The sequence below is a fragment of the Fringilla coelebs genome (genome assembly GCF_963513975.1).
Source record: "Fringilla coelebs genome assembly, chromosome: 3".
Taxonomy (NCBI): domain Eukaryota; kingdom Metazoa; phylum Chordata; class Aves; order Passeriformes; family Fringillidae; genus Fringilla; species Fringilla coelebs.
Window position 1 is genome coordinate 94,838,327 of NC_140030.1, and position 18,089 is coordinate 94,856,415.

General features: G+C 36.0%; 1 protein-coding gene across 1 annotated transcript in view; it reads left to right on the forward strand.

The window, feature by feature from the left end:
• Positions 1-18,089, forward strand: part of SPATA17 (spermatogenesis associated 17) — a gene marked incomplete at both ends in the record, with an annotated part of 85,937 nt that overhangs the window by 53,134 nt on the left and 14,714 nt on the right. Inside the window, 2 exons of the mRNA XM_084202583.1 lie at positions 3,884-4,035; positions 12,367-12,505. Coding sequence (XP_084058709.1) covers positions 3,884-4,035; positions 12,367-12,505 — 291 coding nt within the window. The remainder of the gene's footprint in view (positions 1-3,883; positions 4,036-12,366; positions 12,506-18,089) is intronic.

Consider the following 18,089-nt stretch of genomic DNA (forward strand, 5'->3'; position numbering starts at 1 on the left):
CTGGACATCAGGAAGAATTTTATCACTTAAAGGTGGTCAGGCATTAGAACAGGCAGAACAAGGAGCCAGTGGAGTCACCATGCCCAGAAATGTTCAAGAAATGAGTGCGCATGGCGCTTAGTGCTATGGTTTACTTTGACAAGGTGGTGTTTGGTCAAAGATTGGAGTCAATGATCTTGGAGGTCTTTTCCAACCTTTATGATTCTATGATTCTAAGAAGGTTTGTGATTCTGTGATTCTAAGAAGGCCTGTGAGAATGCCTCTGGAGAAGTAGAGGTGAGCCCACTGCTTATAACAGTAAGAATTAACTTCAGGGCAGTTCTCCACCTTTGTCCTTCCTTCTTGTGTTGTCCCTATCCTGACTGCCTTGAGATTCCTCATAGAACGACCTCATTGACTCACATTAGAATTGAGACAAAGTGTGAGCCAACAGGCAGTTTGGGTGATCAGGGAGCTTGGAGTTGACATAAACACGACATTATAGCTTTACCTTTTGGGACCAAGGAGGGCTATGACAGTCCTTGAGCAGGATGTGGCTGGTTGCATTGTCTCTCAAGAAAGAGGAAAGCTTTTGCCTTGCGAACATGGTGCAGGAATCAGGCTTTTAAATAAATAGGGAACTCACAGTTCTTCCATTGTTAAGGTGCTCTGCTTGGATTTGGAATATTTTATAGACCTTTCTAAGTTCAGACACACAGCAGTCATGCACAGATAGCCTTTTAGAACAAACCAGAAGAGTTCTGTTTATTTTCTGCACCTCAAAGAGGGAATTTACTATATAATACTTTAATCCTTTCAGCACCCTGGGATGTACACTGTGGGGTAAATTTTCAAAGCACAGCGCGTGGATTTAGCTGCCCGACTCTTATTGATGTTAATGGGAGTCACACGGCTAAATCCCTGCACAACACTTTGAAATGTAGGGTTGTATGTCTAAGAAAAGGACATTGGTTTGAGCTGATGAAACAGCTGGAAATGAAAACCCACCAGAACACATCATCCTGAAAGTTGTCTGACCCTAAGAAATTTAATTACTATACATACTTGTGTTCTTTGTGGTAACACTTTTTGGCACCACGCTTCCTTTTCTAATATCTGCCGGGCTCACTTGTTACTTTTTTTCAGGTATCTAAAATTTTTATTGCCCCTAGGTTTGGATGTTTTATATATTATTATTTATATATTTTTAATATATATTATTATTTATATATTTATATATTTAAACATATTATATATGTTTAAAACAAACAAAAAAACCTCCTATCTTTCAGTTTTCTCTTAGGGAAATGGGTATTTAGCATTTATTAGGTAAGGTCTGTGTGTGTAAGATAGTGTATTTAAAAGAAAGGTTTTAATGATGCTTCTACATCAGTTAGATCTATCATTTTTATTACTGAGTTAACTAGAATTATAATTTAATAGAAACATGGATAATGCTAAAATTAGTCATTTATTCATTAAAAGGTGTTAATAACAGAATGCACATTACCATTTAGATCTTTTGCATGCCATTATCTGTTGTGGAATGGCGACGGTGAGGAATGCATAATTTCATGCAGATCGTATTTTTTATTATGAGTTTCTGATGTTATGATGAAGTAGTAAGAATGCTGATCTGCTAACCTTTATTTGGCATACCACTTGGTACCAAGAAGGCTTATGCTACTCGGTACAAATTCCAAACATAGAGCATAGAGATGTGTGAGTTTCTTTCAGGGTAAACATTGTTGGTTGACTCCTACCATTCTTTTCCAAGCCTGACCTCCCCATAAATATTTCCACTTTGAAGCAGGACGCCTGGAACACTTACAAGCATTGTCAATTTGAAAACGTTTTTTAAGCACCGATCTACCAGAGTTTCCACAAGTCTTAATCTTGTGAAATGCAAATAGACACGTGGACTTTGTGGAGGCCTCCATTTAAGATACATTCCTGAGGTCCCTATTACTAACTAAATTTCTTCAGATACATTATTCAGAGGAACAGAAAAATCTTCAGGGAGTGTTTAGAATTATCTCAGTATTCTAATGTATATACTCTGCTTTCATTAGTGATGTCATAGCATTAGTTTGAGAGACCTTTGCTTAGTTACATCCTTTCCCCCTCTCCTTCTATTAGTAATTGTAATTTTATTTAAACTATGGACTGTGGGTTTTTTTCCGTATCTGCCTTCTAGTTAGGTGTCAGAAATTAAAGATTAAGAAAACCCCTTGCTTGGATATCTGATTTGGCCCTTATACTGGAAGAATATGAGTCAATACTTTTCAGTGAAGAAATAATACAATAATCTGAAAGACTACTTTCAAAATTAAACATATTTTTCTTGGTATTAATTGGTAATAGTACTTGTCTTTCTTCCTCTATATGTCCACTTAATGCAAACATCTTGTAACAGAATATTCAATTTTTATTATAAATTTTAAACTTCTTTATAACTTGACCATCAGGTTACGTATTACTAGAACACTGTTGACTAGTTCTGATGACCTGTTCTAATAGTAAGTAGTTTCTCATGGGCGGTAGCACTTTTCATTCTGTTTTAAGACTTTTGTGTTCTTTTAAAATGAACATATTTTTCCTGCAGACTTTGAAAACAGAAACAAGAAAATATCTGCAAGAAGTGTAAATATTATGCTCATGTGCTTACTGGGACCTTTAAAAAGATCTCCAAATCTTGGTGCTGTGCCTTTAAAAAGTAAAGTTCCAATAAAAATCCATTAACTACTTTTAAATATAGCAATCCTCCTGTCCAGCTGTGAAAAGTACTAGATGATACTTATTTGCCATTTGTGTTATTTACGGTCCATGACTTTTATGGTAACTGGTTCCTATTATTGGTTTCTATTAATGTAAAACATAAGTGAACATAAATGAGGCGTGAATCATTTCTTTTTATTAGCCCCACAGTCTTCACTCAGTGCTTGCAGTAACTCCAGCTGTGACTTGTTAGTGATAACCTATTTAAAGAAGGATATCTTTAAGAATAAAGGCTGTGATTAGGATTCTTTGTCTGTTCATAGTTTCAAAAGGTTTCACTAGTTCATTGCAAGAGCAACAATGATGAAAATAAAAATTCATTTTAATACTTCTAAGTCCAGGCTTGCCATTAAACTGCCATGAGTGACATGGGTACTAATTGTATTCCAGGTAAGTTCTTAAGGGTTAATATTAGAAGTGAGACATATAGGATATGTCAATTCAGCAGCACAGGAGAGGACTTCCTGCTATTTATCCATGTTGTTAAATGGTAGATACTGACACAATCAGTTATTAAACAATATACTCTGGGAAAAAAAAGATGTATATGTGTATTTTTTAAGAATTACAAAGTTCATGTGAAATTAGACCTTCCAGAAATGGACTATGTGCCCATAGTACTGAAGTCATGTGTTTGAATTCTGTTAGAAGAATTGTGTCTTAAGCCATGTATTAAGTTCCCTTCCAGGTGGGTTTATAGTTACATTGAAAAGAGCATGTTCTTTAAACTGTTCAATGCAAAGTGAAATACTTAAGTTTTCTGCTTAAGCAGAATTTAGATATAGTAAATGCTTTTATTTTATTTCACCGATACTTTTTTCTAAGTAAAAACAAAGTTTTCCTAATCAGTTCTAACAATATATTTGTTTAAAATTTCAAGTATTTATTAGTAGGTAAATGGAATTGTAGTACACTCTGTTTGCAGCTTTAGAGTATGTTATCAACCTTTATGTTATTTCTAAGTCTCTATCAAAATGAACATCTTTAATTATTTTGGGAGAAGAGTCTTGCTACGCTTCCCAAACATTCTGTGTCCTGTTTCATTAGTGATATGCCATGAATAAAAGAGGGGAAAGAAAAGAACTGTAAGCCCAACCAGAGCACTTGTATTATCCTCACCTTTCAGGGGCCGTTCCGTGATCCCGCTGAAGTGTTGCAGCAGCGCTACAAGCCCATGGAACCAACCCTGCGCGTGAGAGAATCAATGTACTCATCACCAGCCAAAACCAGAGAGCCAGCGCGAAGGGAGGAATGGAGGAATCCCATCCATGACAAGGAGTGAGTTCTTTGGCTCTTCTTATATTGTTGTGAGAATGTTTTCTTTATTCCATTGCTTTCAGAAACCTTTCATGCCTGACAAAATGAAATGTCAAACCTGACAGCTTACTAGAAAACATTTTATGTATGTACTTCTATATTCTGTGTCCTCAGATTATAAACTGCTCAGGGCAGAGACCCTATCTTGTAATTGTATGACATGTGCCATCCATATCTATGAGTGCCTAAAAGAACTTGTAATGGTAATAATATGTGATGCAACAGATGGCTTTAATGGGGAATAAGAAAACAAATGCAAATTCTGCCTTGCCACATGCACCTTGCCAAGGCAAAAACACTGTTTCAGTCTTCATATTCTGGAAGCTCAGAAGCTTACTGGTTATGAGAGGAAAAATGGTGTTGCATGCCAATAAGACTTGTTTACCACAGCTCATTTGGAAGGGGAGGGAGCATATGTTGCATGTTAGAACACGACATAAAAAGTAGAATAACCTTTGAAGCAGTTTGATTTCCTAAGCCATGGCAGCTGTAATACTGCCAGACAGGCCAGTTCTTTTCCATAAAATCTCAAATACAGGCATAATCCATCACAAAGGATTAAGGCTTCTGTTCCAAAAGATTTAAGGCTCTTGCCAAAATATTTCCTTTTTAATTTTTTTTTTTTAGCATGATGACTGTTAAACGCTTTTTTATCCAATCATAATACAAGCCTGCTAAGTCACTTTCTCTACCTTTGTAGTTAACTAGATAAAGAATTATGTTTTGCCAACTTTTTCCTTGAATTCACTTCTCTTGGCAATCCTTTGGCCCTTCAATACAGAATTCAGGACAGAAGGGAATCACTTTTCCTCATGAGCAGCCTGTGATCACTGGCACATGATGTTTTGCTATCTTTGATCTGTTTCATGCCTTTTTATCAGCTCCGTATAGCTATGTGTCAGATTCAAGACTGGTTCTTATGAGTGCCAGAATCAATTGTGTTTACATGGTTTACCTTCTATGTTTTTATTGTTGGACCATTTCCCCCAATTTAATATTAATAGTAACTTTGAATGAAAATTCTATTAAGAAACACTTTTGAAATTGAAAAAATATTTTATTTGGACTACTTTTTCTCTTTTGGACAACATTTTTGGTGGGGTTTTTTTGGTTTAGTTGGTTTTTTGGTGGGTTTTTGTTTGTTCGTTGAGTGAGAGATAACATTTTTATTCCTTTCATACCAAAATAATAAGTGAGTTCAGTTACAAGTACAAAAATACTCTCCTTTTCTATTTCTCTCTGTGTTCTTTCATGTATTGGTGTACAGAGGAAGAAACAGCTTGATTTTCACATCTCAGCATAAATTTCTGCTGGTTTTATTTTAATTTTTATATAAAATTTCTGCTGGTGAAATTTAAAATAACCCCTATTACTCGGTAGTAATTAATACTCTACCTCTCATTTAAAGTGTTTTCTTCACTGAATTAGTTGTGATTGATGCATTCCAACTGAGGATAGACGATGTCCTTCATTTATAGGCATGACTACATTGCCCAGTCTTTATGTGATGAAGTTTACCCCAGACATTACTGTGTCAAGACTTTCAGAAGGTCAGACCTTGCAATAAATGTTTCACTGACTCTTCAGTGAGGGAATTGTGAAGATTTGGTCTCGCACAGTTTTAATTTGAAGCCTCCAACTTGGGTAGATATTATTTCATGTGGGTTTTTATTTACCTTATGGGTAAGGAAGCATTTAATGCCATCCTTAATGCACAGAACCAATGTCCCAACAATCAATGATTCTCAGCTTCATGCACACTAAATGCAGAGTGTATTATATATTTTCAGGCTGGGATCATTCCATTTGTGCTTCTTATTCAACCAGGCATGCAAGGGTCACATCTGTAACCTTGAAAAGGTGATGACAGAGCTGCAGGTCATCACCAGGACTAATGCTTACTGGTAATGCTGCAGCTGCTGTGTGGGATGTTGGTCTCCAGGGAGGAGCCAACAAAGGGTTACTCAGGATTCTACAGTAGTTTTTTTCTCAGCAGTGTCTATTACGAATTGACAAATTTCTGTTTCTTGCTATGTAATTGTGTACTTTGGGACTTTATTTCTTCCTAGTAGTGCTTCCTATGCTGATTATTTTTCTGTTTTAGAAAATAAAGAGAGAATGAACAGCAGAAGTGTGTGGCATTTGTTGAGAAAGCTTGTGTTTGCATGAATGACATTTGCATTGAAATGTACATTTCCAGAGTATGTATTGTGTTGGGTCTCTTAGGACAGAAAGATTGTTAGCATGTACCTGAAATTTTCAGCAACATTCAGAATTCTCACAAACCTCTTATTATGAGTGGTTGTTTACATGATGATAGGACGAGTGTTGCAAGCTCTGAGAAAGTTCTTGCTTTTGATAAAATGCACAAAAATTTTGGAAAAGCTTTGAGAGAGTTTGAGGCAGGCAGAAGTAGTACAAATGAAACCAAAAGAGAATATACTATGCTCACTTAAAGCAACTGCTGGAATTTTCCTTTTCTGTAATGGAAAAGCAACTGGGTAATCCAGCCTAATAAGAATGATTCCTTTTTCTCATGTAATTGAAGCTGTTACTACCTTAATGTGCTATTTTTCATACAAATGAAGTGATTTCCCCCTCCACTTGGATAAGAATGACAATTGCATTCCTTTGGGATGGCCACTTAATATAGTGTCTAGTTTGAGACAACTGCTGGATCCAGCAGATTTAGATGAAGCATAAAAAGTTCTTTCCTCAGTTGTGAGTAGGCGCATGCTGGCCTAATTTTCCAGAGAACAAAAATGTAAATTATTTTCATTAACTTTGATGAAATCTGTCTCATATAATATGCCTCATACTTCGAAGTATGCTATTAAACATCTTTATGAAGTCAGCAAACATCAGAATGAGATGCAGTGGGGTGATAGCAATAGTGTAAGGCTTAGGTTTTCTAATTTGTGGTAGGCTTTTGGCGTGACATCAGAAACATTATCTCAGCTTCTGGCTGTGTCTGTGCTCAGTGCCGTGCTGAAGATGCACAGCCTGGTCCTGGTCACACTGGTTCACTGGTGCCCAGCAATGTTTGCACATCCTGCCTATCCTGAGCTGTGTGAATACAGCAGCACCCAGCTCCTCATGGACTTATTTCCAGCAAGATTGTGTTTTTCTTTAGAGCAGCTGAGGTGCTGTTGTGCTGCCCTGTGCTGGGCAGAACAGATACACTGGCAGAGAAATCAGTGACCTAAATAAGCTCTGTACTTGGAGAGCACCAATGTACAAGGAGAGCAAGTAATTTTAAGGTCTAGAGTTTTTAAAAAATCTTTTAATATCTTGAGTTATAAAATCTTTTACTGTGTGTCTGATTTAGCTGCAGTGAAAACGGCTGCTACATTTTTTTTGTCATACAAACACAACACATCTGAAAACTTTTTTCAAATTATACTTAGTTTGTCATATGCTTTGCAACTTCAGCAATTTGCATATTTTCCGGACTGTTATTGTATTATGATAAACAGGGATTATCATATATTTTCAGATAATGTTTTCTTAACAATTCAACTTCTATTTGTAACTCTTCCATTTATTTTAATTACTAGCACAGTGTGCAACATTTATTAATCAGCAGAGTCTTTTTAAGTTAAAATACTAAATTAGCTAACCCCATTAACACAGAATACTCCAAACAAGCAGTAATAGGAGAGGTAGTTACTGTGCAAATCGTATTATACATGCGGGTGCTCTAGGGCACAGTTAAGCATGATTACCCTCTTTTGATCCAGTATTCCTCTGCTTCTTCCAGCTAATTTCCACTGGAAATTTACAAAGTAGCGCCTTCATTTTTCCATCTTAATTTTTCTAATGAAGTTCTGGTACTTTATAACACTGGGAATGCAGATAATAAGTCTGTGTATAATTAAGAAGTTCCGGAATTTGCTGCAGAAGAGATCTCTTTTACTTCCTACAGGAACTAGGCTGTGCTTTTATTTGCCACATCACATTATTGCAGACAGGGGTTAAATAAAAATGGCCAGAGAATTTTTAATTTACTGATGTTACAATCAAAGTGATTGATACTTTTTCAATAAACTGTGTATTTAGTATATCACCAGAAACAATATTTGTATTAAGGCACCCAAGTAGGCTTCTCATAGGAAAACCAGTGCACTAAAGATAATGTCACTAGATATGCTAAATAAAATATTCCATCTTTCTTTATTCTTGTATCTAACACTTTGATTTTAATATACATGCATTATAAACTAAATAATGTCTGGCCTGCTGCAGTTGTTTTGCTATAGAAAACCATTATGCTTCCTTCTTTGTTCCCCAAGTGAAAAGATTGTATTTGATGAAAAAATTACTTCAGGTATAATACAAATTTGAAAGCTTAAAATTAATGTCATGTTTTATTAAAGAAAAAAAAGAAGATAAAATATTCACAGATTCCTGATAGAGAAGCATGGCTTGTTTGGAGCTAATTGTTCATGGAGTTCTTCAAAGCGAGATGAATTTGAATTAAATCAAGACAACAAAGAATTGAATTGCTATTGTATAAAAACACTTTAGATAAAAATTTAACAATGTCATAGAGTTAATATTTTGCTGGCATTTTCCTCACTAAATTACAAAAATGTACAGTACATACAAATGTAAAAGTTTGAAAAGCCATGTAACAGCACTCTGTTTTATATTTCTAACTGTGCCCTGGCAGTGCAGCATGTGTGGCAGTCCAGTAGTATATCTGGCAGATCTTTCTGAAAAGCCTGGATATGTTTTGAAGCTTTTCTGGGATCAGGATTACCTGCTTGCTCCACTAGACTGCTGGGATTTTGCCTCTTGGGTAGATTCAGAGAACATGCTGACAGACCACTCCATTTTTTTGTGGCCATTTAAATTTCAATAAGAAATCACTGCCTCTGTCCTGCGTCCTATTTTTAAGTTCCATGTGGCATTGGGATGCTGTTGCCCATCAGTCAGTGATGGGCCTGGGAAATTCTCCTTCCTGCTTGTGCTGCTGTGCTCCTCTCACACTGCCGTAGACACCAGAAACCGGTTCCTGCTGCTCCTTCTGTCATCTCTGTCAACCAAGTTCGAAAACCTTCAGCATGTAAAAGGCCTTTTCCATCTCCTGTCAAATTAGTGAGAGAGATTGCAATAAAAGAGGCAGACTAAAAGGAAGAAATGGTAGGTGAGGAATGTAGGAACAAAAATCGTGTATGAGGAGTGTAAACCTGTGAGGGGAAAAAGTTTAGAAAGATTAAACTAATAGTAGAAGGAAGGTCCAGGACAGGATGAGAGATAAAACAATGTTTATTTTTGTTAGCAACAAATATCTGTAGTGTCTTTGAAATTTAAATACCTCTAGCAGCTGTGAGGTCCTAGTTTGGCTACTAAGTGAAGCCTTCTAAGTCTACTTAGGCTAATTAGGTTGGAGTCCTAGCAGTAGTGCAGCTGGCCTTCATCACCAGTGACGCAGCCAGCCTTGGTCCTAATCCTTCTCAGGTTATGTATGAGTAATACTGCCATTTGTAGTTCTCATTTTTGGTTCCAACCCTTTCCTCATTTTGATTGTATTCTTTGGCATCTTTCTCATTCTGGCTTATATTAAATAATCTTGCATTTTTCAATATATTTATTTAGGGAAAGTTCACCTTCCATCTTTTGGGAAGTCTCAGCTTATACTGACTTCTTTTTATAGCCCAATAAAGCATCAATACAGAATTTAATTCGTCTTTGATTGTTACTTTTGTCTCTGTCATGTTTACTGAAAACATTTAAGAATTTCTGAATTTACCCTTAAATCACAACGAAAAGCTGAAAACTAGATGTAGGAATAATGAGTGTATGTTTTGAAATCTAAACTATTGAAATCTAAACTTGTACAGTTGATAATGGTATCCTATCATTGTCTGGATTTAATGTTCTTCTTCCATCACTCTCTTCTGTCACTTTCAGAGCACATACTGTCATTAATTTTGGGACAAGCTGTGTCAGGTGTATACGAAGAGGTACAGAACATAATAACATTACTGAAGTGTTTTGCAGTGCTATTACTTCTTGTTATTATTATTGGATGGGGGATGTAATGACTTTGGTATCACTCCCATTAATTTGGTTACCCTACTTAACACAAAAAATTGTTGTAATTCTTTTAATTGCTTATTCACGTAATGTAAATTCTCACTTACTTCAAGCAGACACTGAATTTACAAGCATGTTGTTAGAGAATCATCACTTTAAGGATTTGCCCCCTGACTCTGAGAGCAGAACTGTAAACAGAAGAAAAACTTTTACTTTATACCATTATCCTCTATGGTATTTTTTTTTTTCATTTAAAAAAAATACTGCTAGTTATGTCTCAAAGTGTTAATTTTGGGGTGTTTTTTTGAATCATAGTAGAACCTACATTACTCTGAGAATTTGTTTGCCAAAAAAACAAAGATTAACTGATCCACAGTAAAATCAAAACCTCTATGTAGAATTTTTTTATTTTAGGAAAATGATAATAATTTACTTCTACTTCCCTCAAGATTTTTAATTATTTTATCTGTAATGCATTTTGCAGACATGGTATTCATATTAAATTATGTATGCTCTGGCTCAACTAAATTCTGTGCATATATGGGTAAATCCCAAAACTGCAAGCCTTGTCTTCTCAGCTATCCAATCCCCTGAGAAAGCCAATTTTCTTTCATGTCTGAACAAAAGAAAAATGTACTATTAAAATGCAATTCAGAAGTGATAAAAACTGCAAGTGGAGCAGCCGGCTCACAGCACCTTCGATGTATTCTCTGGGACACTGGGGCCACATTAATTTTTGTGTGTGTGTGATGTCCATCCCATGTGCAAATTAGCATTACAAGTACCCTAATCTGTCTTGTGTGAGGGTGTCCTTTCCCATGGGTATACACATGCTACTATAGCTTTTTATTATTTAAAAGTCTGCTAACTCAGGGTTTTCCTTTTACTAACTTTACATGGCATTTGTTTGTGGCACAGGATAGAAGAAGTTAATACAGCTGGAAAGATTCTCAAACCATTTATTTTTATGAGGTGGAAAGAAAGAAAAATAATTTTAAAAACCACTCAAGCAGTTGTTGATAAATCAGTTAATCAAAAGAAATAGTTTTCTGCATCTGTATCAGCTGAGAGACAAAGAAGAGTATTTTGATCCTCATTTTTATAAAAACTTTGTTTGCCTAACTCTTATGGGACTCTGGATTCTGAAAAGCTTTCAGTTAAGGAGGGGTTCTAATTAACTACCCTTCTCGTCATAGGATTTAAAAGTGATATTTTTGACTTCTGAAGCATATATTTCTAATTTTACCGAGAAATATTTTTTCCTGCACTTCTAGAATTAAGAACACATGTTGATTTTTTTCAGAATACCAGCAATGATAAACTTAATTCCCAATGTTTTACTTTATAGTAAAATGTACTTTTTTCTCTCATGACTCTCCTGGAAACTGATAGATGGAACTAAGATGTGTTTGTAGGGTGTCTTGCTGATCTTCTATATACAAGATGTTTTTCACTTTTCTTCATATAATTTGCTGTGGAACCTACCCAAAAAACCTGTGGTTGTCCCTGGCAGTTAGGGACATCCATCTGAAAACCCCTTCCAGCAGGTAGCTGGAGTTTCACCGCTCACTGGCACTAGCTAAGCAGCAAGTCCATCATCATTATCACCGAAAATGAAAGAACCTGGCTCAAAAAGATTGCTAATTAGGACATAATTATAACTTAAGAGTAAAGCACGCAGTCTGTGAATTCTGAAGAAACAATTTCTCAGTTTTGTGGTTTACAAATACGAGCAAGTTTCCGTTCTGTTAAATGAGAATGTGGTTATTTAGCTTTGGCTGTGACAAAGCAAGGATGGCTATCTCCAGAGGTGATGTCTGTCCCCAGGCATGGGGAGTGCCTGCCACTGGCAGCTGGCACAGGCTGCACTCTCTGCTAGGACCTGAGGTACCAGCAGGCACCTCCCAGCAAAGGGGCCCCTGATTGTCCTGCACACATCCCACCAGCTGTCAGTGCAGATGCACACAAAGTAATAATCTACTAATGCAAGTGAACTAAGTTAGATTCTTGTGCACAAAGTCTTCATTTTGTCCTCTTGAAACTCACTGTCTCTTTGCTCCAAATTTAATCTAGAAAAAGCTGCGGGAGAAATTGCAGTAATCCTCTCACAATACTGAGAGGGAACATTAAGAAGGTAGTGAAAAATATCAGGAACATGTGTACACGTCATCTCCTGCAGCATTGATTTACAACAATCCTGTGGCATCTAGAGAAGAGCATAACTGATTCTAAAATGTTCTTGAATTTCAGATTTCTACCATTTTCTTCACATCATAAAAATTATGAGAAGTATGAGCCATCACTTTTTCAGTCAGACAAATATGGCCAAGAAGCTTATGGAACTAAATATTTCAGAGAAGTATATCCTAAGAAGTGGAAAGCAGACAAGGTAAGTCACTTTTTTTACTTTTTTACATTGATGTTTTATTAGACTTAAGTGAATTTCAGTATGATCCAGAGATCATGTAATCCAACAGGATTCTTTCTAGCATGTTATAAAATCATGTAGTTAGAGCTGTGATGAGATGTGAAATTTCCTCAACTCTCTGGTAAATTCAATTTGAGGAAATTCAACACCTGTTGGTCCTACAAGATCAGGATTTAAGACCCTGATTAAGTAAAGTTTCAGTTATATGCATCTTCCTATGTTTCATTCTGTTTGAATTGCCTTTTCTGATTTAAGAGAGGTTATATATTTACTCTTACACATTAGGATAAACTTCAGGAAATTACAGGAAAACCTGATTAAAACAGCACAATATTTTAGTGCTTGCATTCTTTGGAAAAATCTTAAAACTAGTGAATAGCTGTTTTTTTATTATAAGACGATCTCGCTAAATTGCCTGCTTTGTCAGGAGCATCTCATGTATGTCTGCTTTTGTATGCTGTAAGAGGTAATTTTTCCAAGAACATGAGTTTGTGTAGTGTTTGCATTACTTCTATTTGTATTAGGTATCTTAATGACTTTAAAATTTCTGAGTACAAGAGGGATAATGGACTTTGGCTCTTTGCTGCACTCTTCACCCACACAGTTAGGGGACTGGAGCATCTTTTGTAGGAGGAGAGGCTGAGACAGCTGGAACACTTCAGTATGAAAAGAGAAGGCACCAGGGAGTTCTTATTGAAGTGCATAAACACCTGCTAAGAGTGAAGGAAGAGCAGGACCCCAAACTTCTCTCAGACTCCATAGTGTCCAGTGACAAGTGTCAATGAGTGCAATGAAATTCCATCTGAACACAAGAAAACACTATTTTTTTTATTCTTCTCTTTCTGTGTGGGTGATAGAGAACTGGCACAAGTTGCCCAAAGAGGTTGTATAATCTTTATCCTTGGATAGATCCATGGTCTAGGCAACCTGCTCTAGCTGAGTAGGGGGGCTGTAGAGGGTGATCTCAAGAGGTCTCTTCCTACCTAAACAATTTGGGAGTTTTGTGAGATATAATTATTTCCTTGAGAGCAGTTTAACCTTTGTAAATATACAACAAGTTCCAAGGAATCTTAGTTTGAGAAGGAACATTTTTAGAAGATTTTTCCACAAAACTTTAAGGTTTAAAAATGAGCTCAGAGTAAAGTTTTGGTATTTCAACATGCATTAACTGTATCTCCTTGCAAATAAAACAGCAAAAATCAATCAAAAATATTTCTTAATTTCAAAGGCAAGGAGTGGAAGATATGACTGGCTGAAGTCCCACAGCATAAGTATGATATATAAAAAGGACCTAAATGTCTTATTTCTGGTACTTGTCTTGTCCTGTAAAGACTTTGTTTTCCAGTTCTTAGCAGTTCTTGCTCAGGCTCAGATGATGACATCAAAAACCTAAAGATATTTATACTGTATCTCATATCACACATATATAAACTATGGGCTTAGCTAAAAAAACTCACTTTACTTGTGATCTTGGATAGATACCAACCTAAATCTCTGGTGGTGAATAGCTGTATACATTAACCCAACATGACACAGAGCATTCCAGCCCCAATTCTAAATCAATATGAAGCTTCCATTAGGAGCCCCTTACCCCAGCAGAGAGATAAGAGGAGAAAAGGCTATTTATGACATACCTAATGCTTTAATGGGTCATTATTATCAGGAAAAACCCAAAAAGAACTACAAAACCTCAAGCTCCTCATGGCAGTTTAATGGAAAAAGGCCTATAGGCAGGTGTGAGGTCATACTTTCTTAACTGTTAAATTTGATAGAACTCTGTGCCACTTTCTTATTTCTAAACTCTATGAAAACTTTGAATATACCAATGCAATGAACAAAATTATCTGTTCTAATGAATCACAAGACTAACGGTCATGTAAAAAAATAGTAGAAAACAAACAGAATTTTTGCTTAATAGCTTGTCTGCTGAACATGACCCTCTTTTGAGTTTACCACAAGGTTATATCTTTGTGGACGCAACCTCTATTACAACCTGAATAACTGATAACACTGCCATGATCTCTGTTCAGTTTCTGACAGTCTAAATGCTAAACAAGTTTCTTGTGTTGTTGCTGGTAAGGCTGTCTAAGTTCTTCCAAGGAGTCAAGTCAGTGGTCAGTTGATCAGTGACCTGTCTGAGCTGCTGAGGTATTATTTAATATTAGTTGATATTAGGTGGCTTTTTTAATATTAAATACAAAAAGTTTCTTTGCGTGTATATGTACACAAGCATGTCCTAGTTGTATTTTCTGGAGATTTTCATGTGTTTATTACTATGCAATTTAATTCAAGTCACAAAAAGATTAGTATGTAAATTATATAATTACTTTAGAAGCAAAATGAACAACAATGAAAAATATTACCTTGTTATATTTCTTCTGGAAAATGAAAGGATATTAGCATAGGCTTCCTCTAAACATAATAATTACCATATCTATGTGAGGAAAAGTTAGTAGTTCTTTTTTCATCTAGTTATAATCTGAAAATTTTTATCTCACTCCGTTTACATTTCAAAGAAGTTTGAGTTAAGGGAAAAAGTGTTCTGTTCTAATTCTTCATTATAAGTAAACAAAGAATGGAAATACTCTACCTTTAGTGAAACTGAATCTAGTTAGTTTACTCAGTAAATCAGTATAAAACACAAAACTGCTTATATATTTTAAGTTTTACACCATCTATCTAAATACATTGGAATGCCTTTGATAGGATTAATGTAAGACGTTTCAATATAAAAAATTTGTTAGTCACTAGGAATTTAATCTACAATGATAGGTTCCCGTGTAGATGGACAGCCAAGGGATCAAATACACTAACTATAGTCTTTCAGCTATCAAAACACTCACATATGTTCATATTTGCTGAGGCAGAAATAATAGCTTACAGTCTTTAATCGGTATTGGAATTAGTTTGCATATGCATTTTAGAAAACTGACTTTAATGACAGCATTTAATGTTTTCTTATTTGTAAAATTCAGGAAGTGATAGTTTAAGATGTTCCATTCTGATAGATTCTTCCCTCTGATGCCTTATTATAGGTGAATTACAGTACAACTGAATCACAGTTTCATTATTTGCACAGGCATTTTGGCCCGAAACAGGATTTTATTATCTACAAAGCATAAAAATACCCAGGACTGCAAAGAATTAATTTAGAGAACCTAAGCATATTGCACAGAACATAAAGTTGACCTTTACCGTCTACAGCTTTTGGAATGGAGTGGGATGTGGAACACATCGTAGATTTAATGTGGCACAACGCTGTCTGCAGAAACTTGGGTGGGACTGTGACTGCCTGCCCATTGCACCCGGTGATTGAATCTGCTGTCACCAGCATCCTGATAATAATGAACATTCAGCTTAACGACCGTGATTATGATTATCATAATTGATGTGCAAGTGCAGTGTGTGGGGATCATTACAGCTGAACTGTACAGCACAGAAACATGCCTTAGTTATAGATAATTTTACTTTTATGCATTGATTGGGATAAAATAACGCCTTTCAAGTTCAACAGGCCAGATTGATATAATTTTAGTAAGAGTTCTACATGTATGAATTGATGTTTATGAGCTTCCTGCAAAGCATTCATTCTAGCTGTTTGTTTTGAATTGTTTCATTCCATTAATAATGGGAAATAATTAAATAATTAGATGTTGTCTAGTGGAAATCACTTGTAGAATATTGCCAGCATTAATCAAATATCAACTTCAAATAATTCTGATTATCATGGCCTTGCCTGGTCTAGGAAACATAGCCTTTGTAATTCGCCACCAACACAATTCTACTTCCGGTGGAGCAATGGAAGCCGGGGTGTGGTCAACACTGCTGGCATTTTCACACTGTACTGTGTAGCCATTAGAGCAGGCAATAGTTCTTCCATGTATAAATTATATCACTTCCATCTTTGTCACCAGAGGCAGAGAAATACAGGCTCAGATTCAGCCAGGGTAGATAAAAGCACAATCAACAGCTTCAGTCAATTTTGTTGAACAGTGATTGCCTTCAACTGTGATTGCATGAAGTTGCAGAAGTATTTAATTAAATCATGACACATATAACAGATAAAAATGACTATATATTCCAAGGCAGAATTTATATAAAGAATGTTACAACATAAGTATAATGAAAAGTATAGTTTCATTGCTTTACACTAGGCATAAATTTGGCTCTTTGTCCACGAACTGACAGGTTTTCAATCTGGGTTAATAGAGAAAACAGAAAAAATTCTTGTAGTGGGGGAAAGAGATTTTGTCTTTTTGAAAATTAATTTTATCTCTTGTAAGGCCAAGACATAAAACAGTCATGTCTAGTGGATGATGTCATTATGAGGCAGAATTTTTGATACACTATTTGTGCTTATCCATCCCTATCTATATTGAAATTTACTTAGATTCCACCTGAACTCCATTTTTCTAACCTTCCAGTGATTTGACTTGAGATCATAGGCATGATCTGTGTGAAGTCTTAAATTCTTTCTTGCTCAGACTGTGACTTCATTTTTATCAAAGGAATTTGCTTGTTTTCATTTTAATTAGAAAAAGAGATTATCCAAGAACATTTTCTAGTACGGTGTGATACTGGCTAATGAATGTGCATCTGAACTGTCAGCTTTATTTCCTTTCAAAACTTTAAAGGCCATATTTACCAGTGTGCTTTGTGATAGAAGTAATGATGTACATGAGAAGTGCTAGCACGTATTTGGAATATCAGATTCCTAGTTCCCCAACCAACATCAGTGTGTTTTCCTAGGCAATACAGATGTCCCACAATGTGGCAGCCAGAAGGGAATTATTAGATGGGCTGTAAGAGTTTGCTTGTTCCAGTGCTGGTTTCCTCATGAGCCATGTCAGGGATAATAAGGGTGGTTGCCAAAGTGGGATGCACTCCAGTGACCCCCAGCCCATGATGTGGCTCCTGTATGGTTGTTACTGCTGGCATGACTTGATGTATCTATTCAGATGCTCCAAGTGGACCCTTAGTTTGAGTTATCAACTATCTCTTCCAACAAAACACTGCTTTCGCTCACTCTTTTTGGTATCCTGAGTTCTGAACCAAAACAAATCATTTAAATCCAAGGATCTGGTCCTATAACAATATATACTGTACTCTTCATGAAAAGTCTGTCTGCTCTACCCTGTAACATATTTTCTGCTCTCAGAACTGCTTGGAGCCAGAATGCTGCTGTAAATAGTGATTACCTTCCTCCACACAGGTTGATCCCCTCAATAGCATTACTCTTCAGAGCTGTGAGCTCTGTGGAGCTCAGCTGTTGGGCTCCCTGATTAAAGAGTACAGAAGAAGAGCAGTGTTTCCCAATTTAATATCACAGAAGAACTTAATAAGCAGGTGGTCTCTGAAACTGGGCAGCAAAAAGTATCTTAAAGTCACTTTTGCAACTTCTAATTCTGGTCTCTTTCTTTTTATTTTGGTAAATGTCATAATGTACTGTTGAGAAGGAAAGGTATTGAGGAAAGCAGGAGTGTGCCATGTTCAAAAATGGGAACACATGACATTACCTCTCATTCACAGGACTAGAATGAAGTCA